General features: G+C 48.1%; 2 protein-coding genes across 3 annotated transcripts in view; one reads left to right on the top strand and one right to left on the bottom strand.

Annotated features, from left to right (window-relative positions):
• Window positions 1–27,470, top strand: part of LOC119371725 (anamorsin homolog) — a 265,406-nt gene that overhangs the window by 162,624 nt on the left and 75,312 nt on the right. The gene's annotated exons all lie outside the window — the stretch shown is intronic.
• LOC119371734 (uncharacterized) overlaps window positions 24,129–27,470 on the bottom strand; it is a 53,139-nt gene continuing 49,797 nt past the window's right edge. For both annotated transcript variants that reach the window (XM_037642199.1, XM_037642191.2), the window contains exon 2: window positions 24,129–26,965. In XM_037642199.1, the coding sequence (XP_037498127.1) occupies window positions 26,105–26,947 (843 nt within the window). In that variant the 5' untranslated portion in view covers window positions 26,948–26,965 and the 3' untranslated portion in view covers window positions 24,129–26,104. The remainder of the gene's footprint in view (window positions 26,966–27,470) is intronic.

Here is a 27,470-nt window from a genome sequence, read left to right as displayed (position 1 = left end):
CATTTGAAGCCCTGGAAGCTCGACGAATTACACCAAAGTTCGGACGCCTGGCCAACGTAACTAATGTCGCCAGGGTCGACGTGCTTCCAGCCCCATACGACCTCGCGGTCAGTGATTCGGGCAAGTAGTGCGCGAAGAGCTCGACCGATGTGAGGCGGCTTCTCTCCCGACTCCTAAGGTCCGAGAGCCTTTCCTCCCTGCGATTTTGGCGCGACGTCCATCCAACGCCGCCTCCTTTGATGCCTACAACTTCGTGCCTCGTGCTAGAGTGCCAAGCCCTTCTATGAACGACGCGCATCCGAGTTACCAGTTGTATGATAGTTACGCACGCAGACTACCTGCAGTTTCTAAGGGGTGGGACGGCCGGGCCATTCATCTTTTTACTGACAATATCAGTGCGTCCCGTGAGCGCCCCATCGTAACAATATGTCAACGCGCACAAACTAAACATTCTGAGCCCCAATGCAGCTAGGCCTGTTAAAATATATATTTCATTGGTCGGGAATAAAGAGCAGCAAATGGCGAGTGTTGTTGCCCAATGCTTACTAATAAAAAGTTTGTTGATCCCTCCGTCATAGGAATCGGAATAACCCGAAAGTAAAGCGTGCCCTTACAGAAGTAGTTGAATGTTTACTGTACATTATATAGGAGAGTTTGCACAATGTATGTTGATGTCTGGCAGCTATAGCACCGTTTAACGTGGATGCACCCATTTTGATGATTGGTGGTACATCTCCATCCTGACGATTAAAGTCCACGTTAAATGATTAAACAAACCCTTGTGGTAGCTGTAGTAAACGGTGAACGCGTAATCAGAGAACGAGGTGTGATAGCCAGAACAGCGTGGCATATCGGACGCCGAACTTGGTCGCCATCCCGCGGCATGTTAAAATGTGATTGAACACCACGGCCGGACTAGAGGGAAACGCAAAGCGCGTCGTGCCACCCCGGTAGCCCGGCCGCGATTTTTCTCGGGGCGAGCGCGTGAGCGGGGAACGCGGTATGACAGCCAGGTGCGGGAAGCGCGCGTCGCAGAGCTATTTTTAGGGGCGAAGCTCCTTAAGGCGGCACCCGTTCGTCCCTCGTAGTTGTCGTAGTCGTAGTGCGTAACCAGTCGTAACGCTAGTACCAGATCTTGACCTCCAAGGTGGTGCCGGTGGGAGATTTTTCCTGTGCGTTGTTGAACAATAAAAAATTCCCAGTGTGCGCGTTAACTAAAAGCCGAATTCTTCTGTCTCTCATTCCCCATTAGCAGCCATTGGCATGTTCCAGTAGGAAGCGTTAGTAGAAGTAGAAGTGTAAGTGTTAGCTAAAAGCCGACTTCTTCTGTCTCTCATTCCCATTAGCAGCCATTGTTTACCTCCAAGGTAGTGCCTGGTGAGATTTCTCCTGTGCGTGATTAAACAATAAAAATTTGTTCAAAACGCCGTTGATTGATTAAATAAACCAATGAAAGACGCCAGATGTTTTCTAAAGCAAAACGAAAGAACGCCAGATGTTTCTAAAGCAAAACGAAAAGACGCCAGATGCTTAACGAAAGACGCCAGATGTTTTCTAAAGCAATGGTTTTCTAAACAATGAAAATTCACAGCTTACATGTAAAATTAAAGTGAGCTGCAAGTCGTCATAACTCATCGAACCTTTAGTATAACGCGCCCGATCTCGCGTCGGTGATGATGTACTGGGCAGAATTCACGGAAGATTCACGGTTTACCGATGAATCTCCGCAGCTTCGCCCACTCATCATCATTCACTCCGTGGATATGCTGTGATTTTTGGTTGTATTAGCGTGATGCTATGAGCGAGGCCGACGCTTTTACGACGCTTGGGCTAAGATCGCCACCTAGCGGTGTGTTAAGGCATTGACAAAATTGAACTTCTATTGAAAACGCGCCGAATGGGGCGGACGTGTAACGCGTTGCAGGTGCTAATCGCGGAGGCCACAGTAATGACGAATTCTTTTCCTTTACCGCTCCCAGAGGGCAACACCACCCCGCCGACCGGGAGAGCGGTAGATATAAAAGACGCGTTTGTAAAGCCTGTGGTGTCTGTGACCGTGACGCAGTGGATAGCTGTAGTTGCGGGCCCGCGCGCTCGTGGGTTCGATTATCGTTAACGGAACATTTTTTCTTTGCCATCTGATCGTGTAAATTTTTTCGACGTCATTTCCGTGACGGAAATACGTCACTGAAGTCTTGGTGGACCCCGGCATAAAACACTTTCGTGTTAATAATTTCTGGGGTATTACGCGCCAAAACCACGACATGATTATAAGGCACGCCGTGGTGGAGGCTCCGGAAATTTATGCCACCGGAAATTTATACCATCTGGCGTTGTTTACAGCGCACCGACATCGGAGAACACACGGCCCTCTAGAATTTCGCCTCCATCGAGATGCGACTGCCGGGGCCGAGATCGAACCCATGGCTCTCGGGTTGGCAGCCAAACACTGCAACCACTGTTCCACCGTGGTCGACGTATTAAAAATGCTTTTATTTATCTGATGATGCCGAATTGTAAATTTAGAATCAAACGAAGGGTTCAGGTTGTCAGTAAGCAGTAAAAGTCGCGTTTCCCAAGAAAAGCACTAAAGTCGCGTGTTCAATCCCGGCCGCGGCGGTCGCCTTTCAATGGAGGTGGAATGCTAGAGGTCCGTGTACTGTGCGGTGTCAGTGCACGTTAAAGAACACCAGATGGTCGAAATTTGCGGAGCCCTTGATAATCGCAACGTGGTTTTTGTAACGTAAAACCCCCGATGTCATTATTATTATTATTATTATTATTATTATTATTATTATTATTATTATTATTATTATTACTATTATTATTATTATTATTATTATATTTTCCAACAAAAACTCTTGCGGAAGCCATGTTGTGTAGGTGTGAATAACTGCTTAATGTCATAAAAATCGGCGTGAGTACGTATAAATCTCTTGCACCAGTGTGTATGAGTCCTTACAGTAAATATTAATGAGACGATGTAATAATGGGCGGAAATACCGGTTTCACTGTTGTTTTCAATGTGCCCCTTGCAGAGACTGAAAGATTTGCAAGGAACGATGCAACCAGAAAGACGATGATTGCCCTGGGCCTGTCCGACTACAGCGAGCCAGACGCGTGGAACTTGTACAGCAGCCAGTTCAGAGTAGCCGTAGAGTAAGTACGTAGTACTATGGGCAGCATATGTCAGGGAACCCTTTCAAGGATCTGATTTCAAGGATCTGTTTCATCGCTTACCAGTCTTCACCGGCAATATATGCCATGCATGTGGCTGACTGCAATTTGTTGTTGCGAACAATATGCCGTAGAGCTTCGGTTTCTGTTCCGCTTTGCTGATACGCATACATAATTTACGTAAATATGTCTTGTGGAAGAGGTGCCAAAGTACTTAGGGAACGCTTAAGAGAAAAACGATTCTTTTGGCATTATCTATATCAGGGGTCTCAAAGTAACCTCATCAAGCGGGCCGTAGTCACGCAATGTAGTCCAGCAAGGGCCGTTATACTGAAGATGGTAGGAACGGGATTGGGGGGGGGGGGGGGTAGGTTTGTACAACTTGTCAGCAAACGTTGCCATTTGAAAGAAAACCTTCCCCATATCTGATATTGGCGCAGGATTCCAACACCATGTCGACACCGATCTCCGAATTGATTATTATTTAGACGCCGAGTCGTTGTTTCACGGATCTGCGTATCAACACATGGCGACCGCAGGGGATGCCTCCCGAAAACAACTGTTTTAGATAAGTCGTGCCTGCGTATCTCAGGAACGTGCTTAGTAAGAAAATAACAAAATGTGGGACCAAGACAGTCATGTGCGGGCCGCATGTTTAAGACCCCTGATCTATATAGTATAACACTAATTTCCGTTTTTTTTTCCTGTTAGGACATACGCAATGACTTTTCTTCTGAATTCTATTTCAATGCACGCACTTCCTTATTTTACAGTTCGTGTGTTTCCGGTTTATTTCTTGATTTATTGTTGTATCACAGTTTTCAAAGAGCCTTTCTGTCGCTGTAACCTTAAAAAAGCGTTTACCCCAGCATTTATCCAACGCCACGATGCCCACACCGCGATCGGACAAGAGATATGCTCCACACAATGGGTTACTTCACACACAACCCCGATCTGAAAGGCATTACGCCAGATACACGGACCCACGGCACAATAGGAGGCCGTCGCTCTCAACCATGATGCAGCTTGCCAGGAACGGCTCCCAGACAAGGCAAACGAGAAATTACATAGGCCATAGGAAGCGTCAGACTGGAGGGACCGCTCACGGTGCCCTTGCAAAAGAATGAGTACAATAATAAAGTGTTCTCCTCCTTATCTCTTCTAATAAAAAGTCACAGGACGCTTGCGCTTCTTCTTCAAGAGTGGAACGCGATAGCGTAATCGGGTCGGTTTGCATCACTTTCCTAAGCGCTAGCCCGGCTTCTCTTCTCGATAGGCACACCGAGCGTGCCGCAAGAAAGGGAACATCTATGCGCGTGAAAACTGGCTGTTTCAAGCTATCCTAGAATGCTTACTGCAAGCATGCAGTTTTAGTGCCCACTACGACGCAATTCCTCCTATTGCGAATTGACGGACTACCCACTACGAGTCCGTAAGACTACACGCGTTGCTGATACTGTTGCTGATAATGATGATTATTTATGCCTATGTGCTTTGTAACAGGTGGCCCTTTAAACCAACCATTCGTTGCGCGGTTCACACGTTTTGACGCCCTGACGCGAATCTATACGCTTCTGCCGCACAATATTACACGCGTTGACCAGGGCTTAACGCCTCCCTTCATTGGGAGGGGGGGGGGGAGCTCCAGAGGGCGGCGACCTATATACATACATGCACACACACATACATACAGCCCCTCCTTAAGAAATGGAAGAAGGGCCGGGCCCCCCGAGCCCCCCCCCCCTGACTTTAAGCCTGGGCGTTGACACTTCTCGCACTGCATGACATTCCTGTAGGTTTTTTTTGCCGAAACAATTGCGAACACGCAAATGGCTCTGTGGCATAACACCTGGTTGCCATGTAGGAGTCCTGCGTTCGATTCCCACTTGGAATCGAAGCTTTTACTTTCTTTTGCAGATAGCTCGATTTTTCGCTTACCGAGAATGCGGTGTTTTCGCTCAGAATTAACGACACCTACGGCGACACCAGAATTTCTGCGAAACGAGCTCTCTTACGCCATAGCGTTAATAACTATAAAACTACGAAATTAGCGAGCGTGTGGTTCCCATTTTAGGCCTAAATTTTATAAAGTTGTTTTCAATTCAATCAGGTATCCATGTAATAAAGAAACAAAAGATACAACATTTCTCAAATCCGCCCAAGAGTTGCAGAGGACTGTCAGAGACTGGAACAGTCTGACTAATGATGTTGCACTACAACCATCTCTTGAAATGTTTACCACTTCTCTGTAACTACCCACAGTTTCTGCTTTTGCCGTTGTTCTAAATATTACTATATTGTACAACTATCTCTTTGAAATACCTATATCGTAGCTCTGACGATCCATCGAAAAAAATGGTTACTGCTTTCCTTGTGCCGTATTTTTATGCCAATTTTCCGAGCGTTAGAAATTCTATAACTGTGCTAGAAAGCCTTACTCCGTGTTCCTACTTGTATTTTACTTCCACATTTGATTATGTTTTGCTAATTATTGTATACCTGCCATGATATTTCACTTGTACTACTCGCGATTGTACGGCCGATTCCCAAAGAGCTCTAGCCACACGGAAAGCTGCGAGGCGAAATCTGTCAACCCCGCCGTGCGCGGCTGTTCCCCCTGTTCTCCATTCCGCCCGCCGCGCTTGGCTGCGCCGCTCAGTCTTCGCTCAGCAGCCGTCCAAGGTGGACGTGCTCATTGTTGCTCCCGCCAAGTGCGAGATCCGTTCGGTCATTCACTTTTTGCCCGCCAGAGGGATTTCACCCGTGGTCTTTGGGTGGACTGTCCGCGCCCACTCGCCCGCAGATCCCGCCTCGCGAGCGATTATCCACTTGTTCCCCAAGTTAAAGGAACACTTGAGTGGCCGACGCTTCCGAGCGACGACCAGTGCAGTCAAAGAGGCGAAACGCTTCCTCAACGGGTTGGCGGTGGCGGTTCTACGACATTGGAATACTGAAATAGGAGCACCATCTACAAAAATGCGTAGAAAAAGATGGCAATTATGTCGAAAAATAGAGAAAAGTACCTTCTTTCGAACGATGTACATGGCTATGAGAATAAACAATGTTGTGGATTTGTAACGTTGATGGGAACCTTATTTCTGGATCAACACTTCCCGCCCTGCTATATTCCCCCCATGGGAATGCAGTATAAATAAATAAATAAATAAATAAATAAATAAATAAATAAATAAATAAATAATAAAGCAGCCAGTTCTATGCTGTGAAAATTGTCTGACAGAGAAGCTGTAAGCAGCGGCGAGCTCGTGTGATTGGCTAACGAGATCACGTGGTGTCATAAATCCGCCGCTAGATTTGAAATGCGCGCGGACACGATTCTGCAAACGTGGGTGTAAGGCGCAGTGATTATGACACTTGCCTACGGACCGTGAGCCCAGGTTCGAACCCCGCCTCACCAAAGTGATTTAATTCGTTTTATTTATGTATTTATGCACTACTCCCTTTGGTCACGTGACCTGTGTGACGCCGTCTCCTACTAATACTACGACGGCGATGACGCCGCCGCGAGGTAGACAAACACAGCTTTGCTGTAAAAGAAATACGATCAAGCTGATTTAGCGCATTTAGGTGTCGCCTTTAATAAAAGGTCACAGTTTCGCCGCAACGGTGAAGCAATGAATGCGAAGCAAGCGCAACAAATTGGAATGTAACGCGAAGAACGGAAACCAGCTCGAAATTTCCAGCGCGTCGCTCAAGCGCAAAGGACGCGCGAAAAGAACACACACAGGACGAGCGCGAACTATCATGCGTCACAGCTCGACACTTGAAGCGCACTGCTCAAACATAAAGCAGGATGCACGAAACGAGCGAACAGGCACACACAGGACGAGCGCGAACTAACTGTCACAAATGTTGCTTATTTCTGTTTGAACAGCGCGCTCCTTTCGCAAACGCGGCCGCTGCAGCGAGCGAAGTGACATTCGTACGCTCTGTGATTTCAGCGTGGATATCGCGGGGAAACCACAAGACATACAACCCCCCGCTCCACCTCCCCCGCCCGCCCCCTTCTTTCCTCGAGATAAGCGCACGATGGCGACCACGCCCTGTAGGGCGAAGAGCAACGGCGTTACCCGGCAACTACTACCGCGAGCGAGCAGACAGCGGAAGCGCGAGGTTCTCCCTGCGCAACTCTTCAAGTGCGCCCGTCGCGCTCCTCGCGCCATCTCGCTGGCAATGAAGAAACGCTTATAAGCGCCTGCCGTCTCTGAGTACTGCGGTAAAAGGTGTGTATATAACGCTCGCCGTTAACTGCATGAAAGGTCTGCCTTTTGTGGCGTAGTGACTAGCGCCACGCGCTGCGGACTGAGAGGTCGCTGGTTCGATTCCGCGCTTCGGAAGTTTTTTTTTCAGAATTATTTTTCTTTGGGACTTTTATATATATATACATACTTATAAATATACGCAGCATGGTGACGGCGACGGCAAAAACCGGCCGAGACTGTCCATATAAGTATCGCAAGAAAACGTCACTGTGTCTTCTCGCGCTCCTTTGCAGGAGGACCAAGGCAGACACGGTATTCGCGCTGAGCTCCGTGGGATCGCAGCAGAGTGGTGCCAATTGCGTCGCGGTCCACCCGCAGTGTTCGACATTGCGAAGCTGCCCGACGCTGCCGAGGCACAGTCGGCGCCGTTCCCCAACCTGGTGAGTGCAGCTCGATGTAATTGTTTGAGGCCCCTTGGGAAGTGCCGGTTTTAACTTATACTCTGTGCTGACACTGGAGCCAGTCACCGGATGTTGGCTATTTGCCTGCCATGCACCCTACTTCATAATCGCTGAGTAGTCAAGGGTAGAAAAATAGCGCTAAGACGACACAACGAATAAGGGCAGAGACCACGGACCCCTCTTCGTCCTGTCGTCTTAGCGCCGCTTTTCAAGTCGTAATCGTGTACCAACGAGCCCAAATGCGTACCCTACTGCATAATAGTTAGGGTTCGCAATATAAAAAAACAAAAAAAAATATGTCCCAAAATATCTATTCTGCCTTTTATTTGAGGATGGTACGCATTTTCTTTGATATACCGTAAGCTTATGTGAAATAGTGTTTTTTCAGTGAACGATGAATGTTATTATATTGTGCATCTGCTTTCAGACGCGACCAATTGAATCCAACGGGATATTGGGCCAGGAAAAACGTGTGGGACGCTAACTGATGTTGTGACTGCTGTGTAGTAGTTATGACGTAAAGTGATATGAATTAAAGTTGACAAAAAATCACCCTTTCCGTCGGTCGGACCCGAACCCACAAACCTCCACTTTATTTCACTTCAATATGCGTCCTAATTACTACAATACAGTTAAATTATTGTTCCCTGTGCTTTCCGTGGCATAACTGTCTGTTAACTAGATTCATGGTTGTGTCTAAAAAAGAAACGAGCCCCTCAAAAAAGCTCCCAAATACCGTGATTTCCAAGCGCAGTTGCATTACATGCGTCCCTGTTCAACACTAAGATTGGACGTGTCTTTTTTGTTTCTCCTTTTTTCGTGTTCTTTGTGCGGCGAGGTTTCGTCGCTGGAAACACCATAGGCATCTCGTCTCTGGTCGACAACGGTTTTCAGGTTGTGGGCCAAGATATGTAAGGACCAGCATGGGTATTCAGCACAGAATAAATTGTCACGTACTTTCTTCTTGATATAAAATGTCGTGTTGGCGTGCGAGGGCAAAGATGCAAAACACTGTCTGCTATCCACTGCAGGTGTCGTGTAATTTCAGAGCGGTAGCTATGAGCCTAACCGGCCAGCATTGGCAAAACGAGGGAGCATGGGTGCCCTCGATTCAGAATGAAACGGCTTTACACTAGTTGGCTCACGTGGCTGTGTGCCGCAGATTTTGACCATGCATGAGCATTTTCAGACAAAGGTGCGATTCCATGCCACGAGAACTTAAGGAAACGCGTTGTATGAAATTAATTTATTTGGCGCGTTGGTGCTTCCTCTGGCCGTTTTTTTTCAGGCTTACACTATTGCGTCCCTAGCTGTGACAGGTGTACTTAAAGCAGCACGACACAATTTATTGTGTTTAATTAGGTTCCTTGATCAGCGATGAAACTGTGTTATTAGCTGAGCGCTCCCTATGTAATATTCTGTTTCTTTAGTCATTGTTGTACGTTTCTGCCTCGCTGTGTAGAAGTATACTTGGAAATTTTTGAAACACAGAAATCTTAGTTGTGTTTTCGTTTAGATTAGTAGGCGCCCATTTGCGATGATAGTTCTGGGGGAACTCCAAGAAATGTCCTGCCGCTGCAGTTTCACTTGAAACAAACAATATATAGGGTGCCCCAGCTGTCTTTAGCTAGAGTTCAGAAAATATGCCAACGCACTCAATGACGACGCGACCAAATGCATGTTGGTGACTATTGCCTAGAGTGAGTCGCACTTTTTTGCGTTCTGATTAATTGCTTATTAGGGTCTCTTAACTAACTCTTGAAGCAACGAAGCTGGCAAAAAAAAAAAAGATTCAATGCAAAAGTTGTAGACTGGTTTGCAAAACGTCCGATTAGAAAGTTTCTAACTTTCTGTCTATTAGTGTTTTTCTGCTTACAGCAGATGCCCCCGGACTGCAAAAATACCACGTGACACGCCCGCTTGCGCGCCGTGCACGCAATGATTCTAGTGCCCTCTACGCTCCGCATGCAAACGACGTTAGCATTTGCCCGGTTGTGCTGCCTCGACAGGGCAGCGACGATGGTGGACTGTGCGACGAACACGTTTTGCTAGCCGCAACGCAAGCGATAACCGCTGCGTCAGCTTATCTCCATCATGCCCGGCATGAGAGAAGCATATCGTTTGTAAGCACAACGCTAGGGAGCACTAGAATCGGGGCGCGCATAGGCGCGCATGTGGGAATGTCACGTGGTATTTTTGCTTAGCAAGACTGACAATTGGGCAAGTTGGTACGAACTTCATACTACTGAAACGGCGCCACCAGGGAAGAGACGAATGCACCACGATAAAGAGCGACCGAAACACAAGCCGCCGACTCTCACTGAACTTTTGAACTCAGTTGAGAGTCGGCGCTTGTATTCGTGCCCCTCTTTTTCGTGTGCATTCGTATTCTCTGGTGGCGCCGTTTCAGTAGAATTTTTTTGTGTTTCGCGGGCATCTGTAGTAAGCAGAAAAAAAACTAATATTCAGTGGATAGAAACTTAGAAACTGTCTAATCGGATGTTTTGCAAACCGCTCTACAACTTTCCATTGGAATTTTTTGCCCAGGTTTATTGCTTCAAAAGTTAGTTAAATAAAGTGGCATAATTAAGCAATTAATCAGAACACAAAAATAGTCTGACTCACTCCCAGGAAACATCAGCAACATGCTTCGGTCACGTTGAATATGTTGGCATATTTAAACGCTGGCTAGGATAAGCTGGGGCATCCTATATATCGCTCTTGTGTTGCGTTCACTCCCAACACTATGCAAATTTTATTAATACTATCATGCACAGTACAGTGTCACGGTATTTAACGTCGATTACGCAGAAACGTCACGCACACGCTGGTAGCCTGCGGACGTCCCGATACGGCCGAATCGAACGTCAAGCTGGGCCTCTCTTTCGAGATGGGCAACCCTATGTACAAATGTCCGCGACAAACCAAGATGAGCCAGAAAAGTCGGTCTACGCCAGTGTCAGGTCGGTTACGTCACCAACGCGACGTCGTGGTGAGCGCTTCCGCCTTTTCTCTACATGCTTCCTAATCGCGGGCATTTATCACCGGATATAGTGTGTCGATGACCCTTGAAAGTGTGAAATCCATAGCGCCCCATGAGGTTCGCCACTGACAGGCGATAAAAGCGACGACCACCGAGCGAATTTTACCGTAATCTGACACTCTAAACAACACGGCTCACTGTCACGAGAGTCAGTTGTACGCCCTTAAATTTCGTCCTAATATCTAAGGAAGCACACTTCCATGACTACAAAGGACATTTAAAGCGGCACCGTACCAATTCACAGGTGTCGACAATGGTAGGTTCGTAGCAAAACTTGGTCCGTTTCTCTGGATCTGACGGAGAACCAGACCAAGGCAAAGCCTCTTGCTTAAATGATGGCGACAGCGAGGCCCGTGGTTGGACAAGTGGTGGTCAAATTCAAGCTTATACGTTTCTTGTTTTCCTGACGTGTATTAATAATATTAATAGAGGCTAAGAGATGTCGTTGAGTGTACAGGAGGGTAATTACTAAAGGGTGGACTGCCGCGTTCGGCAGGCATTTCCAAAATATGCCGGCAGCTGACGGTAAGCGAAAAGTGTGCAATCATTGCATTCCGCCTGTACTAATGTATGGGGCAGTGTGCAAAAAAGAAAGAAGGTGCCGAGAAGAACATGAAGTGCTACGCAGCGTGGGTCAGTTAGGGCAACGGAATAGGCATCAAGAAATGGGAAGCGCAGCCGCGGGCGCCGAACGTTACGTGCGGTGTCCGAATGAGAGAATTGCGGGGGATTATATGGAAGGAGCTTGCCAGAGATCGGCTATCATTAGAGAAGCCTTCGTCTGGCACGGGACAATAAGTAAGATGATGCAGGAAAAATGTGGTAAATTTATTTGTTGTCGGTTTCATTGGAGCTCCGCGGCAACTAACGAGTTGTTGACGGTGCTGCCACAAGCTGCAGTAGGCAGTCTTGTGGAGAGCTTTCCGAGAACAGCAACTGGCCATTCATGGCGTCGTTTGTTCAGCGGCAAAGCTTGCGGGGCGAAGGACTCTCACACTGTTTCCCGATAGCTTTGGCGCAGTGTTGCACCTTCGCAGTACCCAGAAGAAACAATTTGCCTGCAAGGCCAGTAACCGACTTCCACGTAACTTCATCACGAAGTGTGCTGTCGACGTACACCTCAGGATGAAACAGCCCCCTCAGCCGTTTCATCCTGTGCATGGCGATATATGTGCAATATAGTTGATGAACCTAAGGGGTGTAAACCAGCGCCCCCTTCGCTCACGGTCGACGCTCCACTGTGCGCACCGAGCGCACGAGTACTAATGCATCATGATGGTGGTGTGGATTGAGCGACATCTAGAGCAAATAGATGCTCAAGAAAATGAACTGATAGCACCGCAAAGTTTAGCACATTTAGGCGCAGCTCATGCGCGATGCGAAGGCGTGGGTTCGATTCCCACCTATACTGGAAGTTGAGTGTTCCTCCATCACGTTTTCTCTTTATTTATAAAATCTATATTTACAAAAAATAAAGACAAGTTAGTTCATTATATTACTTCCTCGGTTTTCGTCTGTGGTTCCTGTGCTTCTGTCTAACAGAAACCGTTCCCCTGAGTTCCGGTCTTTCAGGTGCACAACTATGTTTGTGTGTGCTTTTGTTGTCTCGGCAGGATTGCAAGACCGAGGGGTGACGGGTCAAATACCAGCGGGTGTATTTATTGGCGCCCTGGAAAAGAATGACATAGTGTTTATGTGGGATAACGAAGTCACTTTTTCCAATAAGGTGAGTTTTTGTTCGATGCGACGCCACATTTTAAAGCGTGTATATGCTGCTTGGTGTTCGTGTCGACGCGTTGCGTCTGTATAGAAAAGACGGAACACACCAGGCTTTTCGTTGGTCAGCGGTGTTTCGCATGGCAGGACGCATTCGCTATATATGTGTATGTCCCGTTGCGGGATTGGTTGAAATATTTTCTGGTGAACAGCTCGAGCTTCAAATGACACTAAAGGGATACAAGGACGGTTTAGATGGATAAATCGCACATGGAAAACACTGCTGCCGTTAATTTCACCGTCATATTCATATTAATAAAAGAAAATGAAGGTCGCATTTCCTTTTATTTGTCGCGCCGATATCTAAGCGCGTGAGGTCACGGATTGAAAGAGAATATTTCGTCGTTTCGCGTCATTGGCTCAGCAAATTCATGTGAACGTAGGACTACATAGGCCTGGTAGACGCCCTCAAAATCTATGACGTCACGGCGTTGAGGCGGAAATTTCAAGGTGGGGTCGCCACCCGCATGTTGTTTTTGCTCGTTTTCTCGCTTAGCAGGCGTCTTCTGCGGCAAGCGTGGTGATCTTGGTATTGCGAAAGTGTAATGTACTAATACGAGAAAAATAGTATTTCTCTTTGTGCCCTTCTAGATATTTTGGTGAATGCGGACTCAAAAAATGGCGTGGTTGGATGTGGTTAAACCAAGCTTGTCGAATGATAGCAGGAAGTACCGTGGAAAGCATGCCGCGGCAGTGTTCCGCGAGACAAGCAGCAGTACGCTGTTCACACTTCTTTCCGTACTGCCTTTGGGGAGACTCGTGACAACAGTTGAGGCCTCGAGGCTCGTGCGCTCGCCGGCTACGGCACGCCGGCTCTCGCCGACCGACGGAGAGGAATTGAGGGAGAGAAGAAACCGACACTGCGCATGTCCGTTGCTATGACGACCCACGCGAGAGTAGGAAGAGGGAAGAATCGACATTGGCTTAGCTTCAAGGCGAAACGCGTGCACAAAATCGTTTCCTGGGTTTGTAGCTGGAGGAGCAATCGCTTCAAAGCATTTCATCGCTCGTGTACGAGGCCAGCACAAAATGTTTGGCCGTTTGTTTAGCGTGCAGATGGGACGCACGACCACGACAGCGCCCGGCCTGTCCTTAATCGCTTGCTCGCCATGAACTATGATTGGACTAAACCCGCAGCCCCTGTGCTGGCTGTGACGACATGTGATAATTGGAGCGGTGATCATGCTTGCTCTAAACGCGCTCGTGGGGGTAAAATAATCTGGGGGCAGGATTCACGGAAGCTGTCCGTTTGTCCGTGATTTGGTTATAGGCGAACTGGCTTCGTTAATGATATATTCGATATCGCGATTGGCTGAAGTTTTGCCTTAGGCGAGGTCATCTGCTTAGACACGGTCCGCCAGAAACTTTTCTACGAGTCACAGGATTTGCGAAAATAGCTGAATCTCCTAAAGCCTACTGCTTTGCAATTCAAGCTTGCAATTTGGCTGTAGTGATTGGAGTTTTGTTATCTATACGTCTTAGGAGGTCATCGACCTCAACAGGAGTGTATGTCACATTGCACTCATTACCATAACCTTTCGTGGCGGACGGCAAGAACTTCGCGATTCACAGGGCGTTTTTCCGTTTGCCAAATGGCCGAAGGATGCATGGGTGCTTTTCCGTGCCTGACCGATGAACTTCCAATGAAACTGATCGAGTTACTTACTGGTACTCTAAACATCATGAAAGGCAACGAGACCGAAATACGCTGAGCCCTTCGTGTTCTTGTACTTCGTCATTACGTGGAGCTCGACTTATTCGACCCCTCACCTAAACGCATCATTTGGACTCCGGGCCACCAGGCCTTCGAGGTAACGAGGCTGCGGACGCGGCCGCCCGCGCGCTTATGGACAGGCTTTTTCGGCTCAGAATGCAAACCGCTTCTGCGTTCAAAGAATTCGGCACTATTGCGAACGCATCGGCTTTTCCCGTGCTAAGGTCCTGAGTAAAGCCTATGACGAACCTTAAGGCGCCTGCAGACCACACTTGCCTGCAATGTAAAACATTTTGACCCGAAAGTTGATGGGCGTCACGTAAGTCTCCGATAACACATGGTTTGGGCATGTCAGTTGAATCCTTCCATTCCCCTAACCCTTCCCCTACTGAGCATGGATGCAGCCCTACTCATTGCTCAGGCCTGGAGTCTCAACGGGCTAGTCCAACGGGCGCGGGTAGCGCGTTGTCCGCGGAGTCCCGAATAAGGACTCCCCCTATGTAAGGCCTTTTGGCCTGCAAACTCTCAGAATGTTTTTCACCACGCACGCAGTGACACACACACACACTACCACACACATTTCCAGAACGTGTATAAGCTTCACAGCAATAAAGTGTTGAGTTGGGCTTTTTGGTACATATTATGGCACATTGCAGCGCAGAAAACACAACGCACGGTACACTAACGACGAGGAGCGCTTGTCGTCGTTAGTGTACCGTCCGTTGTGTGTTTTTTGCGCTGGGTGTGCTTTCACAGCATGCTTTTGGCGTCGCGTCGCCGTGTTTACCGCCACCAGTGTTATGATAACCAGTTTAAATGATAACACCAGGGCAAGGCTCTGACTGTCGGCAACGACGGCCCGCATTTCGAAAGTGTTCAATCGCTGTTTCCCTTCTAGTGATAGAGACAGCTCATAACGCCTCCTATGGGCATGTTTGGCCTTGAAATCGGAGCGCTCTCATCTCGTACAGTAGGCCGGCCTCCGGTACATAGTCACGACTATTCGGTTCAGTTCAGTTCAATTCAATTTTATTTTCCCTTCTTACAACTCAGATGCAGGGGTTGAGATAAAAGCTGCCCAGGCATCTTGACGACATATACAAGCGAATGTCCAGCAGGAGGCAGTACTAAGGCTATACATTTGTAAACGGCGATAAGTACACAAAGAACCACCAAAGAATACGCGAAACAGTAATATATGCACATACGTCGACTTCTGGATGCTATTGAAATACATAGTGAAAACTTAGTGTGAATTTCTTCGCGCGACAGCAAGCGGACCGGAATCAATGAGAATAGCTATAAGAAAGGCGTTATTTCCGAAGATTAAGCACAGGTGTCGCTGCAATCCATTCCTCGAACCATCGTTGGATAGTTGACGGCGAACACCGCGAGAACCGACTTAATAAAACCGACTTGTGGGCTATAGCTGGTACTGCATAGCTTATGCTGCGCTGGGTCTTCGTGTCTTCTTTGCGTCCTGGTGTTTCTTTGCGCTAAGGCATAGGCTAGACCGCTCTATTCGTTCACATCATAGGCCCTGTGCAGCCATGCTTAGCATATACACGAAGGATTATGCCATAGGGGGCATCGCAATAAAAAGAATTGCGAAGACCATCATTGCACACCTATTTCGGTCACGTCTAAGAATATGAAGTACCACCAAAGTTAGAGTGTTAGTTAGTTAGTTAGGGAATTCACTAGTGCGTGACTATAGGGCCCGCCTCGTAATTATCTTGCGATTTTGGCTCGGGACGCCCCAGAAGTTAATTTGCCATTTGTGTTGGCCATTTCGTAGCATCATGGTGCTCACACTTACGGCCACATTCTCTTCTGTTAATCTACTCCGCACAGTTGAATGACCTGAGCAGGCTGAGCAACTTGCGACATGGCATGTCGTGGCTGCTGCACAACAGCCACCTGGGCGACTTTGGCGGAACCTGCATGATGGATCCCTTCGAGAGGATACAGTGGATCAAGACACGCTTCGGGATACAATGACAGGGACTCGGCCTGAATCGGACGGATGTGGGTGAAAGGCTGCAATGGGACTGGTTAAATTCTTAAGACATGCTCATGGCTGTGACTGCTGGGAAGGATTAAGAAGCGGGGGGGGGGGGTGTTCTCTATATTTCCTGTAGTGTAAGAATGCTAGTTTTCTTGACTTGGCGATATCCGTTAACGCCAGTGCAAGTCCGCTACGCTGCGTTTCGATTAATCTTGAAAATGGTCTCCGGCTACGGATAACGGTGTTTTCAGTGCTTCGCTTTTTCACATCACCGAACTCTAAGAAAAGTAAAGAGTACGTGTTAAACAGAGTCACGTATCTGATTAAAGAGACACCCTAACTCTCTTTTGACACCCGCGACTCTCCGACGAGAATGTAGTGATCTCCAAAGAGAGTTCCGGTCTCCTTCAAAGAGAGTCAAATACGTGGCAAGTCAGGGCTTACCAAAGAGAGCCACGGGCTCGTTTTCTTGCTGAGAGTGTAGCCTATCGCTAGCTTGGTGACCCATCTGCGATAGTAAAGCGCTGCAGAGGTGACGCGCGGGCTCGAAATTGCGGACACAGAACACGAAGCGTACACGCGCCTCTGGTATCTAGGACGTATCCGATACAGACGTCGACAGCGTGGATCGTGTGCAACACAATGACTAGCGAACGCCTTCGCCGACGTCGATCGACCACGTGACGTGCACATAATCGCGTCGCTTTCTCACTTTTCGTTGGCTAATTGTGAATGCCTGCGCGTAGCTACGACCTCTTATCGCTACAAACTTGGGCCTTATTTTACCGTCTAGCCTGTTCTAAAAACGTATTTAAAATCTTTGTATTACTACACTGAACTTAATGCTGCATGCTCCTAGAACCACTGACGATACGGTGCCGCGAAAAAGAAAAGCAAAAGAAAAGCGCCTATTTGCATTGAGGTGTAAGGCAACATTGTGCATTGAGGTGTGCGTCAATAATAACACTTCTCGACCTTTCCTCGTTATTTAGGCGTTCGTCAGGGCTCTGTATTAGGCCCTCTCTATTTCTGATACAGAATGATCTTCTATTGCACGTGTCCTGCAAAACCTGCATGTTCGCTGATGATTGTCACTAATCGACAGAAGGGCTTTAAACAACACTCAAAATTGGTGTCGACAGTGGCTAACGGTACTTAAGCCTACTAAATGTAAGGCACTGTCATTTTTTCACCGCTCTAACACGTCGGCATTTCAGTACGAAATTACTTCATCAACTAACAAATATTCGCGAAGCTTGCACTAAGTCGCGAGAAGCGGGGTCACAGCAGAACTGGTGGTACTCGGCTGGTCCTGGCTTGGCTTTTACACTCTCGCCTGTGTCTTTCCCACCCTTTGCTATACGGTAATATAGATGGCTATGCTTGCTCTCTATTTTTTTAAATCGTTTTTTTTTAGTCTTTGTCTTTCTATCTCTTTCTGTCTGTCTATTTTTTTTCTCTGTCTTCCTATACTTTGCCGTCTGTCTGCATTTCTTTAGCTTTTTCTCTTTATTTCTATGTCTTTCTTTCTGCTCTCTCTCTCTGTAATATTTCTCTTGCCTTCTATCTTTTTAACTCTTTCTTCCATTTCCTTCTATATATTTCTCGCTTTCTTTTCTTTCTATCTCTCTTTCTCGTTCTCCCTCCTCTTCCCTTTCCATCCTCACCCATCATCTTCTTTTCACCACATCCCCTTTTCACCATTCTATGGGTAGCCAGCGCTGCCCAGGTGGCGCGCCTAAAATGTACAAGCTGCGCCGCCTTGGCGAGCTAGCTGAGAAACATCCAGTAATACAGAGCCGCCGCGAGGCGTACGACGGCACGTTTCAACGTGCCCTCGCATACCTCGTGGCACGTTCAAGCGCATGCTGAACGTCATTCGACACTACTGCGGCTTTTGCTCGATGTGCGTCGTTTTGTAGGTACTTTGGAACGCGCAAGACTAGCGAAGATCGGGACACTTTGCTGCACTGGGGTGCAGCGGGCGAGCAGCGATGCTACCGTTTATTCTCCGCTGCGGTTTCAGTGATGTGATGTGTGCGGACGGGTACCTTCGCGAGAGTGCGCTGTCGAAAGGACGGAGGTGTCCAATGCGAATAGACCCTACCAGCCTACGTCACTCCTCCCCGTGCGTCAGGTCACGTGACCTCTCGGCGCACGTGCAACGGCGGTGGTTGGCAAAACACTCCCGCTGCCGGCTCAGCGTTGTACAGTCGCACAGTGTTTGGCGCACGTTTTTTTTTTTCTTTTGAACCTTTTCCTTCATCTCTCGGTTCCAAGATTATTTGTGGTATGTGTCAAAGGACGTATAAATGTGTCGTGGACTGCGTGACGAAACATTTGCCACGCTGCTGGCCGTTTAACTTGGAGAAGTGAACCCACGTGGTGGTCTGTGCGAGGAACGGCGGCATCGTCTTCGAAAATGTGCCGCGTTTACTGTGGCGTGTAGTGTGCGTTGAAAGGCAGCGACGATATCGGTTCACCTTTGCGGACGTTGAAACTGATAATATTGTGTGTGGTGTGTGCTGTGTGAATAACGATGCATCTTGTTTTTGCGAAAACATTGGCGCGCGTTGTGTCTAACAGGGCCATTTGCAGTTACCGGTTGTCGACGGAACATCAGGATTGGACATTTTATTTCACGCGATGATCTGCGAGTGCGTACATCTCAGTGTTTGTGCTGCGTGCACAAAAAAAAAAAAACGTGCATGATGTCCGGGCTGAAAGGTGAGACTACGCATGAGCTACCAGCGTGTTTTAGCATTGCCGAACATGCGTGTACGGTTTACCACGGTGAATACACAGAACCATATGCGTATCGTCTTTTATTGGAGATGTATGTGTTAATGGAAGCAATGTAGATTCTTGTTTGTCATATTCTAGTTAGCTTATCTTTACGGCTTGATATTTATGAAGTGACATTCCGAGTTTGTGTACAAAGTCTAAAGGAGAGGAGTAAGTATGGAAACAAGTTGTAGGCATCAGATACAGCGAAGTAACCGCGCAAGAGGTTATTTATAATTAAATTATTGTGTTTAACATCTCAAAACTGCTCAGTGGATTATGAGGAACGCCGTAGGGGAAAACTTCGCTTTAATTTTCACGGGAATTTGTTAACCTCAACCGAACGCACGCCAATGAATGTTTCCTTCGTTTATTATTTTTTTTTTTTCATTCATCTCCGATGAGAATTTTGCGTCATGAGTGAGAATCTAATCCGTGACCTCGCGCACAGTAGCCGCCAATGCTGTACGTCGTTTAAAACTGCGGTGAAGATTTCGCGACGGAAATTGGGTACGTTCACATCCATGCCATGCTAATATTTCTCCAAACACCAGTCGTCGGGAAAATGTACAGCGTTCGCTTTCGAAGAGCATAAGATTTTTTTTATGGCTGTCATCCACGATGAGCAAATCATATGTTGACCTAACGGAATCGTTCATTATAGGCAGTGACTTTTCCTTTTAACAGCTGTGAGTTCATAAAATAGCAATTTGCAAAAACCTCTATCGAAGTAACGCAGACACACGGAGCGCTGCTATAGGGGTATTCAGACGGGGGAGAAATGCTCGGGGGAGACGGGGGGATCGCGGATCACGTGACCGCGACGTCACGGATTAGCGAGTGGGCGTGATCCCCCCGCGCCTCCTCGGGGAGACGGGACCTTTTCCCCGTAAGGACAAAAACAATCCCCCGGCGGTGGGGGATATGGCGGAATTTCGGGCTCTTGTTTGGCCACATTGTTGCACTTGCTCCTGCAGAGAGCGGCAGCGGGTGTACAGTCTGCAGCTGCATGGTTGTCTGCAGCTCGTCGTCAGCAGCTCGTCAAACGGGTGGTGCAAGCCACCAGAGTAGTCCAGTAACACTGGTTTCCCCCTCCGTTCGCCTCGTCCGTGTGAGTGGGGGGAACTTGTGGAGACTTCTCCTCGCGAGCTGACGTCACTAGGCTCCGCCTTTATCCCCCGAGAATTGGTCCCCCGTCTGAATACCCCTAGAGTTACTGTATATGCTACCTTTAGGTAGCATATACAGTAACTCTAAATATCCCTTATGCAGAGATCGCGCCGGCGGAACATTCTTGCCAGCCAGCGCCTGCTCCGAAGGCGGGACTTGGGGGCGGGACACTGCCAGTGACGTCGCACTGCTCGTCTCTCCAGCTTGCGGAAGCGCCTCTTCCTCATATAAGATGGGTCACGCGCGACACACAGCTAGCAGCTCCTCGCCCGTTCATACCCCACCAATTTTGGCAGCCAATATTTGAGTCGCAGCACGGGTCAAGCCATTCCGGCATCAGAACGACGCAGAGGCTCATCACCAAAGCTGATCAAAAACCTGTCAAGCCTTTCAAGCCGTGGAAGTGACCCGGCACACGCGCGCAGTGGTGCAGCTGTTCCGGACACCACAGGGCCGTTTCGACTAAGTGCGTTTAGGATTGGCAGAGACCCCATTATTACTTTTACATGAAGTGCGCAATGACCACCTACATGTTTACACCAATTACTCAATGATACCTGCAAGTCCAGTTGTGGTCGTGGTGATTCCAGCCAGATCTGTCAAAATACAACTCAAAGTGTATCGTGTAACGTCGATGACAGATGCTGAAATTGTAACCCTTCGTGCGGTTTTTAATTTCGTTAGCGATGAGCCACCAAATTCATGGTCAGTCTCCTAAGATTCTAACTCTCCAGTGTTTACTCTCCACATTGTGTCACGGACATAAGTAGCTGGTCGCGGAGATCGGATCATAGAAATTCATGAAGGACGCAAGGAAATATTTCAGCGACTGCCTAGTGGTGCGGAAACATGGAAATATTCAAGCAGGCGGAGCTGTCCGGCATAGCCGTGATGTGTTGTCATGCCTCTTTCGACAGACAGCGCAGCGAAAATACTTCGCGCACTTGTGCGTCACCTGACATTCTATGAATGGAAGTCATACGTAATTACTAGTGCACGCGCCTCCATACTTTGGGCCCTAATTAACAACTTCGTCTTCCGTCCCTCCTGTCACGACGTGACTGCCCTCTTCTAGCTTGTCTATAGCTCGGAGCAGCATATTGAACTGCGCAGCCCTTTATGATTGTAATGGCCGATAGCCAACTTTATCAGTAAATCAATCAGTAAAGAACAGCGCTCGCATCCGCACTGGACCAGCGTGACAAGCGCCCGTGCGCTCACAGAAAGCGATTATTGGCCGATGGACTATACCAGGGGACGGCAACGGGGCAGTATTATGCGACCCCCGGCACAACGTCAGAGCAACCCCTGCCCGCCTCCCCTTGTCAGTTTCTATCGGAAAGCCGACATGGCAGTTTTGATCTCAAATTGGGTTAGATAGGAACAAAGAAAGATCGCGTCCACTTGGCATTGTCGCCCATATTGACACTTAGCCAGATAATGTCTTCACTTCCTTTCTTTGCACAGGTCCAAAAAAGGGGGAAGGAAAGATTCTTTGCGGAAGTACTAGGTCAGGGAAGGACCTTTATCCAAGGGAAACTCGTGTCTGGCGTGCTCGCAGATGCTTCTCAGCTGAAACTCAACATTTTCAAAAATATTGAAAACTTGGGCTTGTTGGTCTAACATTGGTGCAACAAGGACGAGGAGCATGTTAGTAGTTTTATCTGGTAAAGAACTGTGATTTCTTCGATTTAAGGTTTAGAAGTTGATGCATGAGCGTTTATCTTGTGACATATGCGCAATGATGTGGTTGCTTGGATATATATTTCTTACATATATGTAAATTTCTTACATATATTTCTTACGTATATGTAAGAAATATTCTTCTAATAAAATTGTTGTAAGTTCAGCGCGGTGGTGTGTGTTCGTCTTTCTCGTCGTCGTGATTGTGCGCTGGTGGGTTGCGAATTAAACCTTTTCCAACAGCAGGCGAGTGAGTCTAATCTTTGTCAGCTCCCTTGCTGCAAAAGTTGTGGGGGTAGATACGAGCACACCACTTCCCACAGAAAAAAAATCTGTCGGATATTACGGGATTTAAAGAGGGAGTTAGAATTCGGGTTCTATGATTTTCAAAAACATTCGAGTAGCACCCGATTCTTTCAGAATCCTTTTATGGTGGGAATATCTACCAATCTGGCTCGAACTGGCTGATCTGCACACGGACGATAGGCTCGAAGAGGCATTTGATGTGAAAGACACTGTGCAATTTTACGCTAGCCTCACAGACTCAAAGTTTTCGAGTTTGAAGAAACTAGCAGCAGCCATGATAACAATGTTCGGCAGTACATACGTCTGCGAACAGACTTTCTCTAGAATGAAGTTCATCAAATCAAACTTGCGTTCCCGACTAACCGCTTAACACCACCCCGAATTTCTGCGTCTCTCGGTGAGCAACCTTGATGTAGATATTTGCGAGTTGGCTAAGAATGTTCAGCACCAAAAGTCGCATTGAAATAGCTTTTTTTTTTCTTGTAACCGACGTTTGTAAATTGTAACCCTGTAACATGCGTGCTGAAAATAATTATGATTTCTGCTCCAGAGTTTTGTACATTATTGTCAGTTCGCGGAATTTTATCTCTGTGCATGCCTACAAAGCACCACCTCCCGCTGCGCCGTGCGGCCCCCGCCGTGTCGGCTTCATGCAACTCGGCCCTCAGCCTGAAAAGGTTGCCGACCCCTGGCCTATACGTACGTTATGCACGAGCCGCTCTTGCGTTACGCGGAGAAACCGGGTGTTTCTACAAACCTTGACTATGCACTGTGTGATGCTTACGACAATGACATCGTGAATGACCATGTGACACTTGTGACAGATTGTGCGATATTGTCCTCACAGACAGTTTTATACTGCTTGTTTTTTTAAATCTTTCTTACTCGTTTTTCTTTGCCACAGCACAGTGCAGCCAACCGTAGATGTCCTTTGTTTAACCTCTTTTTCTGTCACTTGTTTTTATCTCTTTCTTTGACAGTGTAATGTGCTCTGGGAGTGGTTTACGTATGATTGTCAACTTGATAACCCTAGGAACCTGCGACGACCAATGTACTGTAGAGAACTAAGTTGCACGCGTATTTTTTCTTCGTCGAAAGTGTTTACTGACGTATCTCAATGAAATCCTATGAAGTAGGTACGGGTTTTATTTCTGCGGAGTGCGAAGTGCGTGGAAAAGCATTTGAAGACGTTTCGTCGTCATTGTCCTAGTTGTTTTGTTGTGTCCGTGAGATCGGCGTTGGAGAGTTTGCAGTGACGACCTCTACCTGACTGACAGATATTTCAAATCGTTACACACGGTGGGAGCAATGTTGCTTTTGAATACTCCCATTGTTCAATCGCTGTTGATATGGCGACAGTTTACAGTAATAACTAAAAAATAGGTTGCGTGTTTATGTATGTATGTATGTATGTATGTATGTATGTATGTATGTATGTATGTATGTATGTATGTATGTATGTATGTATGTATGTATGTATGTATGTATGTATGTATGTATGTATGCAGGCATGCATGCATGCATGCATGTATGTAGTGTTATGTATGTATGTATGTATGTATGTATGTATGTATGTATGTATGTGATGTATGTATGTATGTATGTATGTATGTATGTATGTATGTATGTATGTATGTATGTATGTATGTATGTATGTATGTATGTATGTATGTATGTACATGTCTGTGGGGGGACACGTATAGACTGATGCTCTGCGATATATCCACGTGCTGCACTGGCGCGCGGACAATGTATAGCAGGTGAGAAAAATATATCGCAACACCAGTTCAAAAACCAATTATTTCTTATTATTGATTTTTATACACTGTAGAGAGGAATGTCTGCATTTTCAGAGTCGAGTCTGTACGAAAACTTCAGGGGTACGTATTGAGATGCTCGGTGGGGCGAAAGTACTCTACAAGTTACGGCCGTCAGCCAACAGGAAAGAACAGAAGATAAGGAGTGTGTGCGGTGGAGGTGAGGGAACAGTTCTGATCATGCACAGAAAATCAGCCTGCCCGCTCATGCCAGGGCCTGTCGCTTACGTAAAGAGAAACGTAGGAAAAGTAATGAGAACAGAGTCAGAAAGCAAAGTGGTGGTGATGCTATTGAGGAGCCAGTGTGACTGAAAGCAGAAAGCGATGCGATAATGAAAGGAGTCTTACGGTCACGCGCTCTCAGCGAAGACCTGAGCCAGCTTACTTCAGGAATTTCCGTTGCATACTCTAGGAAGTGCTTATTCAGGTACGCGACAACTTAAGTGCTTGGACCGCGTCCGGTCCCCGTTTTTCTTCCATCGACGCACGCTACGCGTCCGCTTCCTGCCCTAAGTGGCGGAACACACACACTCCGTCTCACTACGCCCGTGCAGCGCTTCGAAACTACGGCCGTGCGATGCTTTTTAAAGGCAAGCATGCACACGTGAGTCCGCTCCCACTTTGGCCAATGCTCTTTTGCACTTGGATACGACACAGGGGTCGAGGGGCATGGGACGGGTGCCCCGTGTTTAGCGGAAACCTGCGGTCGCTTCTCGCCTACTTAGAAGCTGCCGATATTCATTGAGTACAGCCTGCCCCGCGCTGTCAAATACGGAACTAAATTATGCTGCGAACTTATGAGTGCTTCAGCACGCCTGGTAGCTTTCACTACGCTGCATGAGTGTGCGACGGAGTGCAGTGTCTGAAGAGTTACTGGACTCCCACTCAATTATTTTCGGACCTTCCCGCGAAGAGTGCTTTGTTGCATGCTTCCTATATATGTGGAGAAGCAACATGTACAGGAAGATAGGGCGCAGCCGTTCGTGACGAGGATGACAAACTAAAGTGAAGGGAATGGACAATAAATAAATAAATAAATAAATAAATAAATAAATAAATAAATAAATAAATAAATAAATAAATAAATAAATAAATGGATGAAGGAAGACTGAGATGGAGGACATGACCAATGTAGGCCTGGGCGCGATTCGAAGAGCTGCTTTTCTTCTTTTTTTTTATGAGATCACATCCGCTCGGAAAGGAACATACGCAAAACAAATGTAAAACGCTAACACTACGACAAGGACTGCAGTAATAAATGTACTGCTGTCAATAAATATTGTATGGAAAAAGAGGAAAACAACAACACCTGAAGAAAAAAATGGGTCACTTTCGAGACATGAGTGACTAACCATGTATTGAGCTGGTGTCTCAGAATTTAGGGGCAGTGCTCGACGTCAGCCCGTGTTTTATTTGCAGTTTCTCTCTACGTGACGCTTGCTCGTTCGTCGTCGGCCTTTTGTAAACGCCTTGTCGACGTGTACTCTACTGTATGGCTGCTACGAATCAGTCACGTATTAGTATAACCGACTTTCTGCTTTCTTCAACGCACATCGTCTGTAGCATAAAAAAAGATGCCTCGGATGTTACTTTAGACAACTGGGAGGATTGACATCCAGTTTAACGTTCCTACACTGTTCGCTTGTGGTGCGACGAACCTTTCAGCAGAAAGCCCCTGTCGTGTTGACGGCGTTCACTCGGCAGGTATAGAGAGCAAAAGGTTTTCTTCTCTCTCATACAACTCGTTTGCGAAGCCCGTTTAAAGGCACGCGTGCCGTGTGCATTTGCGGAACGACCGAAGCCTGCTGTGCCGGCGTGGATCGGGTACGCCTCGGGCGTTGCGTGCTAACTGGGGCAGGCGGCGGCCCTTCCCGCTCGGGCCCAGTCAGTGCACGCACATACACACGCTGGGCGCACGCAGGTCCATGTTCTTATTGGGCGCGCCCTAGACGAGCGTTGAGTAGGGCGGCGGCGGGGTCCGGCAGCGGCTGCCGTCCGGCGGGAAGCCGTCGTAAGGCGGCGGCTCCGCGGGCGCCGAAGGCGGCTCGCGCACGAACGTGGAGAAACTGGCCGACGCTTGCGGCGGCGTCTCCGGCGGCGCCGTGGGCACCACGGGGGGTCGACTTTCGGCGGCCACCGGACCGAAGGCCGGGTCGGCGCGCAACTGGCCAAATCGCAGCGTGTCTCGCACCTGCGTGTTCACGTGATGAAAGTCCTCGAGCTGCACCGCGTCCTCGGCGTCCTTAAGCGGCCGCCGGCCGTGCCGGCAGCGGCGACAAACGACGCGTAGCAGCACGAACGAGAAGAGCAGCAGGAAAGCGGCCACGGCGGCCAGCACGCCCTTGCCGTGAACGCTGCTCTGTGCCACCAGGAATATGATCCAGGCGGCTACCGCCCACAGCACCAGCGCTAGCAGAAGCGGCAGTGCACGACGATGCACGGGCAGCTTGCCGTCGCGGCCGGCCGGCACGAACAGGATGGCGGCGAGAACCGAGGCTGCTCCCACCACCAGGAAGACGACGCCCAGGAGGCGCGTTGCGGCCGCCGACGCCCAGAAACCGCCCGCCGAGCAGCAGAGCGCCGCCAGAAAGCAGAAGCCGCTGGCCGCGATTTGCGGCGAGCTGCGCCGGTCCTCGGACTCGTCTGGCGCCGCCGGTTCAGCCGGCGGGGGACCACCGTGCAGAGCGCTGGGGCCCGGCCGCCGCTCCAGCGAGCGCAGTAGGCCAGCTGCCGTCGGGGGTGCGCCCAGCGGCGACGAGGCACCCGCCGCGGGGAACCTCAGGTCCATCGCCTACGGTGCCATCGCCTGCATAGGATAAATACTTATAGGATGACGTTCCATAGCGCCGATTGCGTATACATGAAAGAGTGGGAAAACGTCATTGCACAGAGGGAGGCCATCCACCTTTTTTGTTTACTTATGGGAAAAGATCGCGAGCATTTCAAACAAGACATTGGGCTGAGAGAACGTGATGGAACTTCTAGCAAAGGTTTCCTTCCCTGTGGTACCCATGCACACCTAAATACCGTATACAGCGCAAGGCTAAAAAAAAAGAAGCAGTCATTAACGATGATCGTCAAATCAAACAAATAACCCAACTGTTTCAGAAGCCGGTTGGCTTTGTTAAATGAATTATGCGCTTCAAGGCATATAATTTGTTGCAGTAGGGATATTTAAGCAGCGTTTGTTGCCTCATCACGCAATTTCATGGAGAGCAGTGGCATGAACCAGCACATTTGTACGTGACAGTATAAACTATCTTAAGGATGGGTTTCGGTGCCGTCATATTGGGCTGTTAACCTTGCCGTTT

This window comes from Rhipicephalus sanguineus, chromosome 1 (genome assembly GCF_013339695.2).
Source record: "Rhipicephalus sanguineus isolate Rsan-2018 chromosome 1, BIME_Rsan_1.4, whole genome shotgun sequence".
In the NCBI taxonomy this organism is placed as follows: domain Eukaryota; kingdom Metazoa; phylum Arthropoda; class Arachnida; order Ixodida; family Ixodidae; genus Rhipicephalus; species Rhipicephalus sanguineus.
The sequence above is the reverse complement of the archived record's forward strand: the minus strand, read 5'-3'. Positions and strand labels throughout refer to the sequence as shown.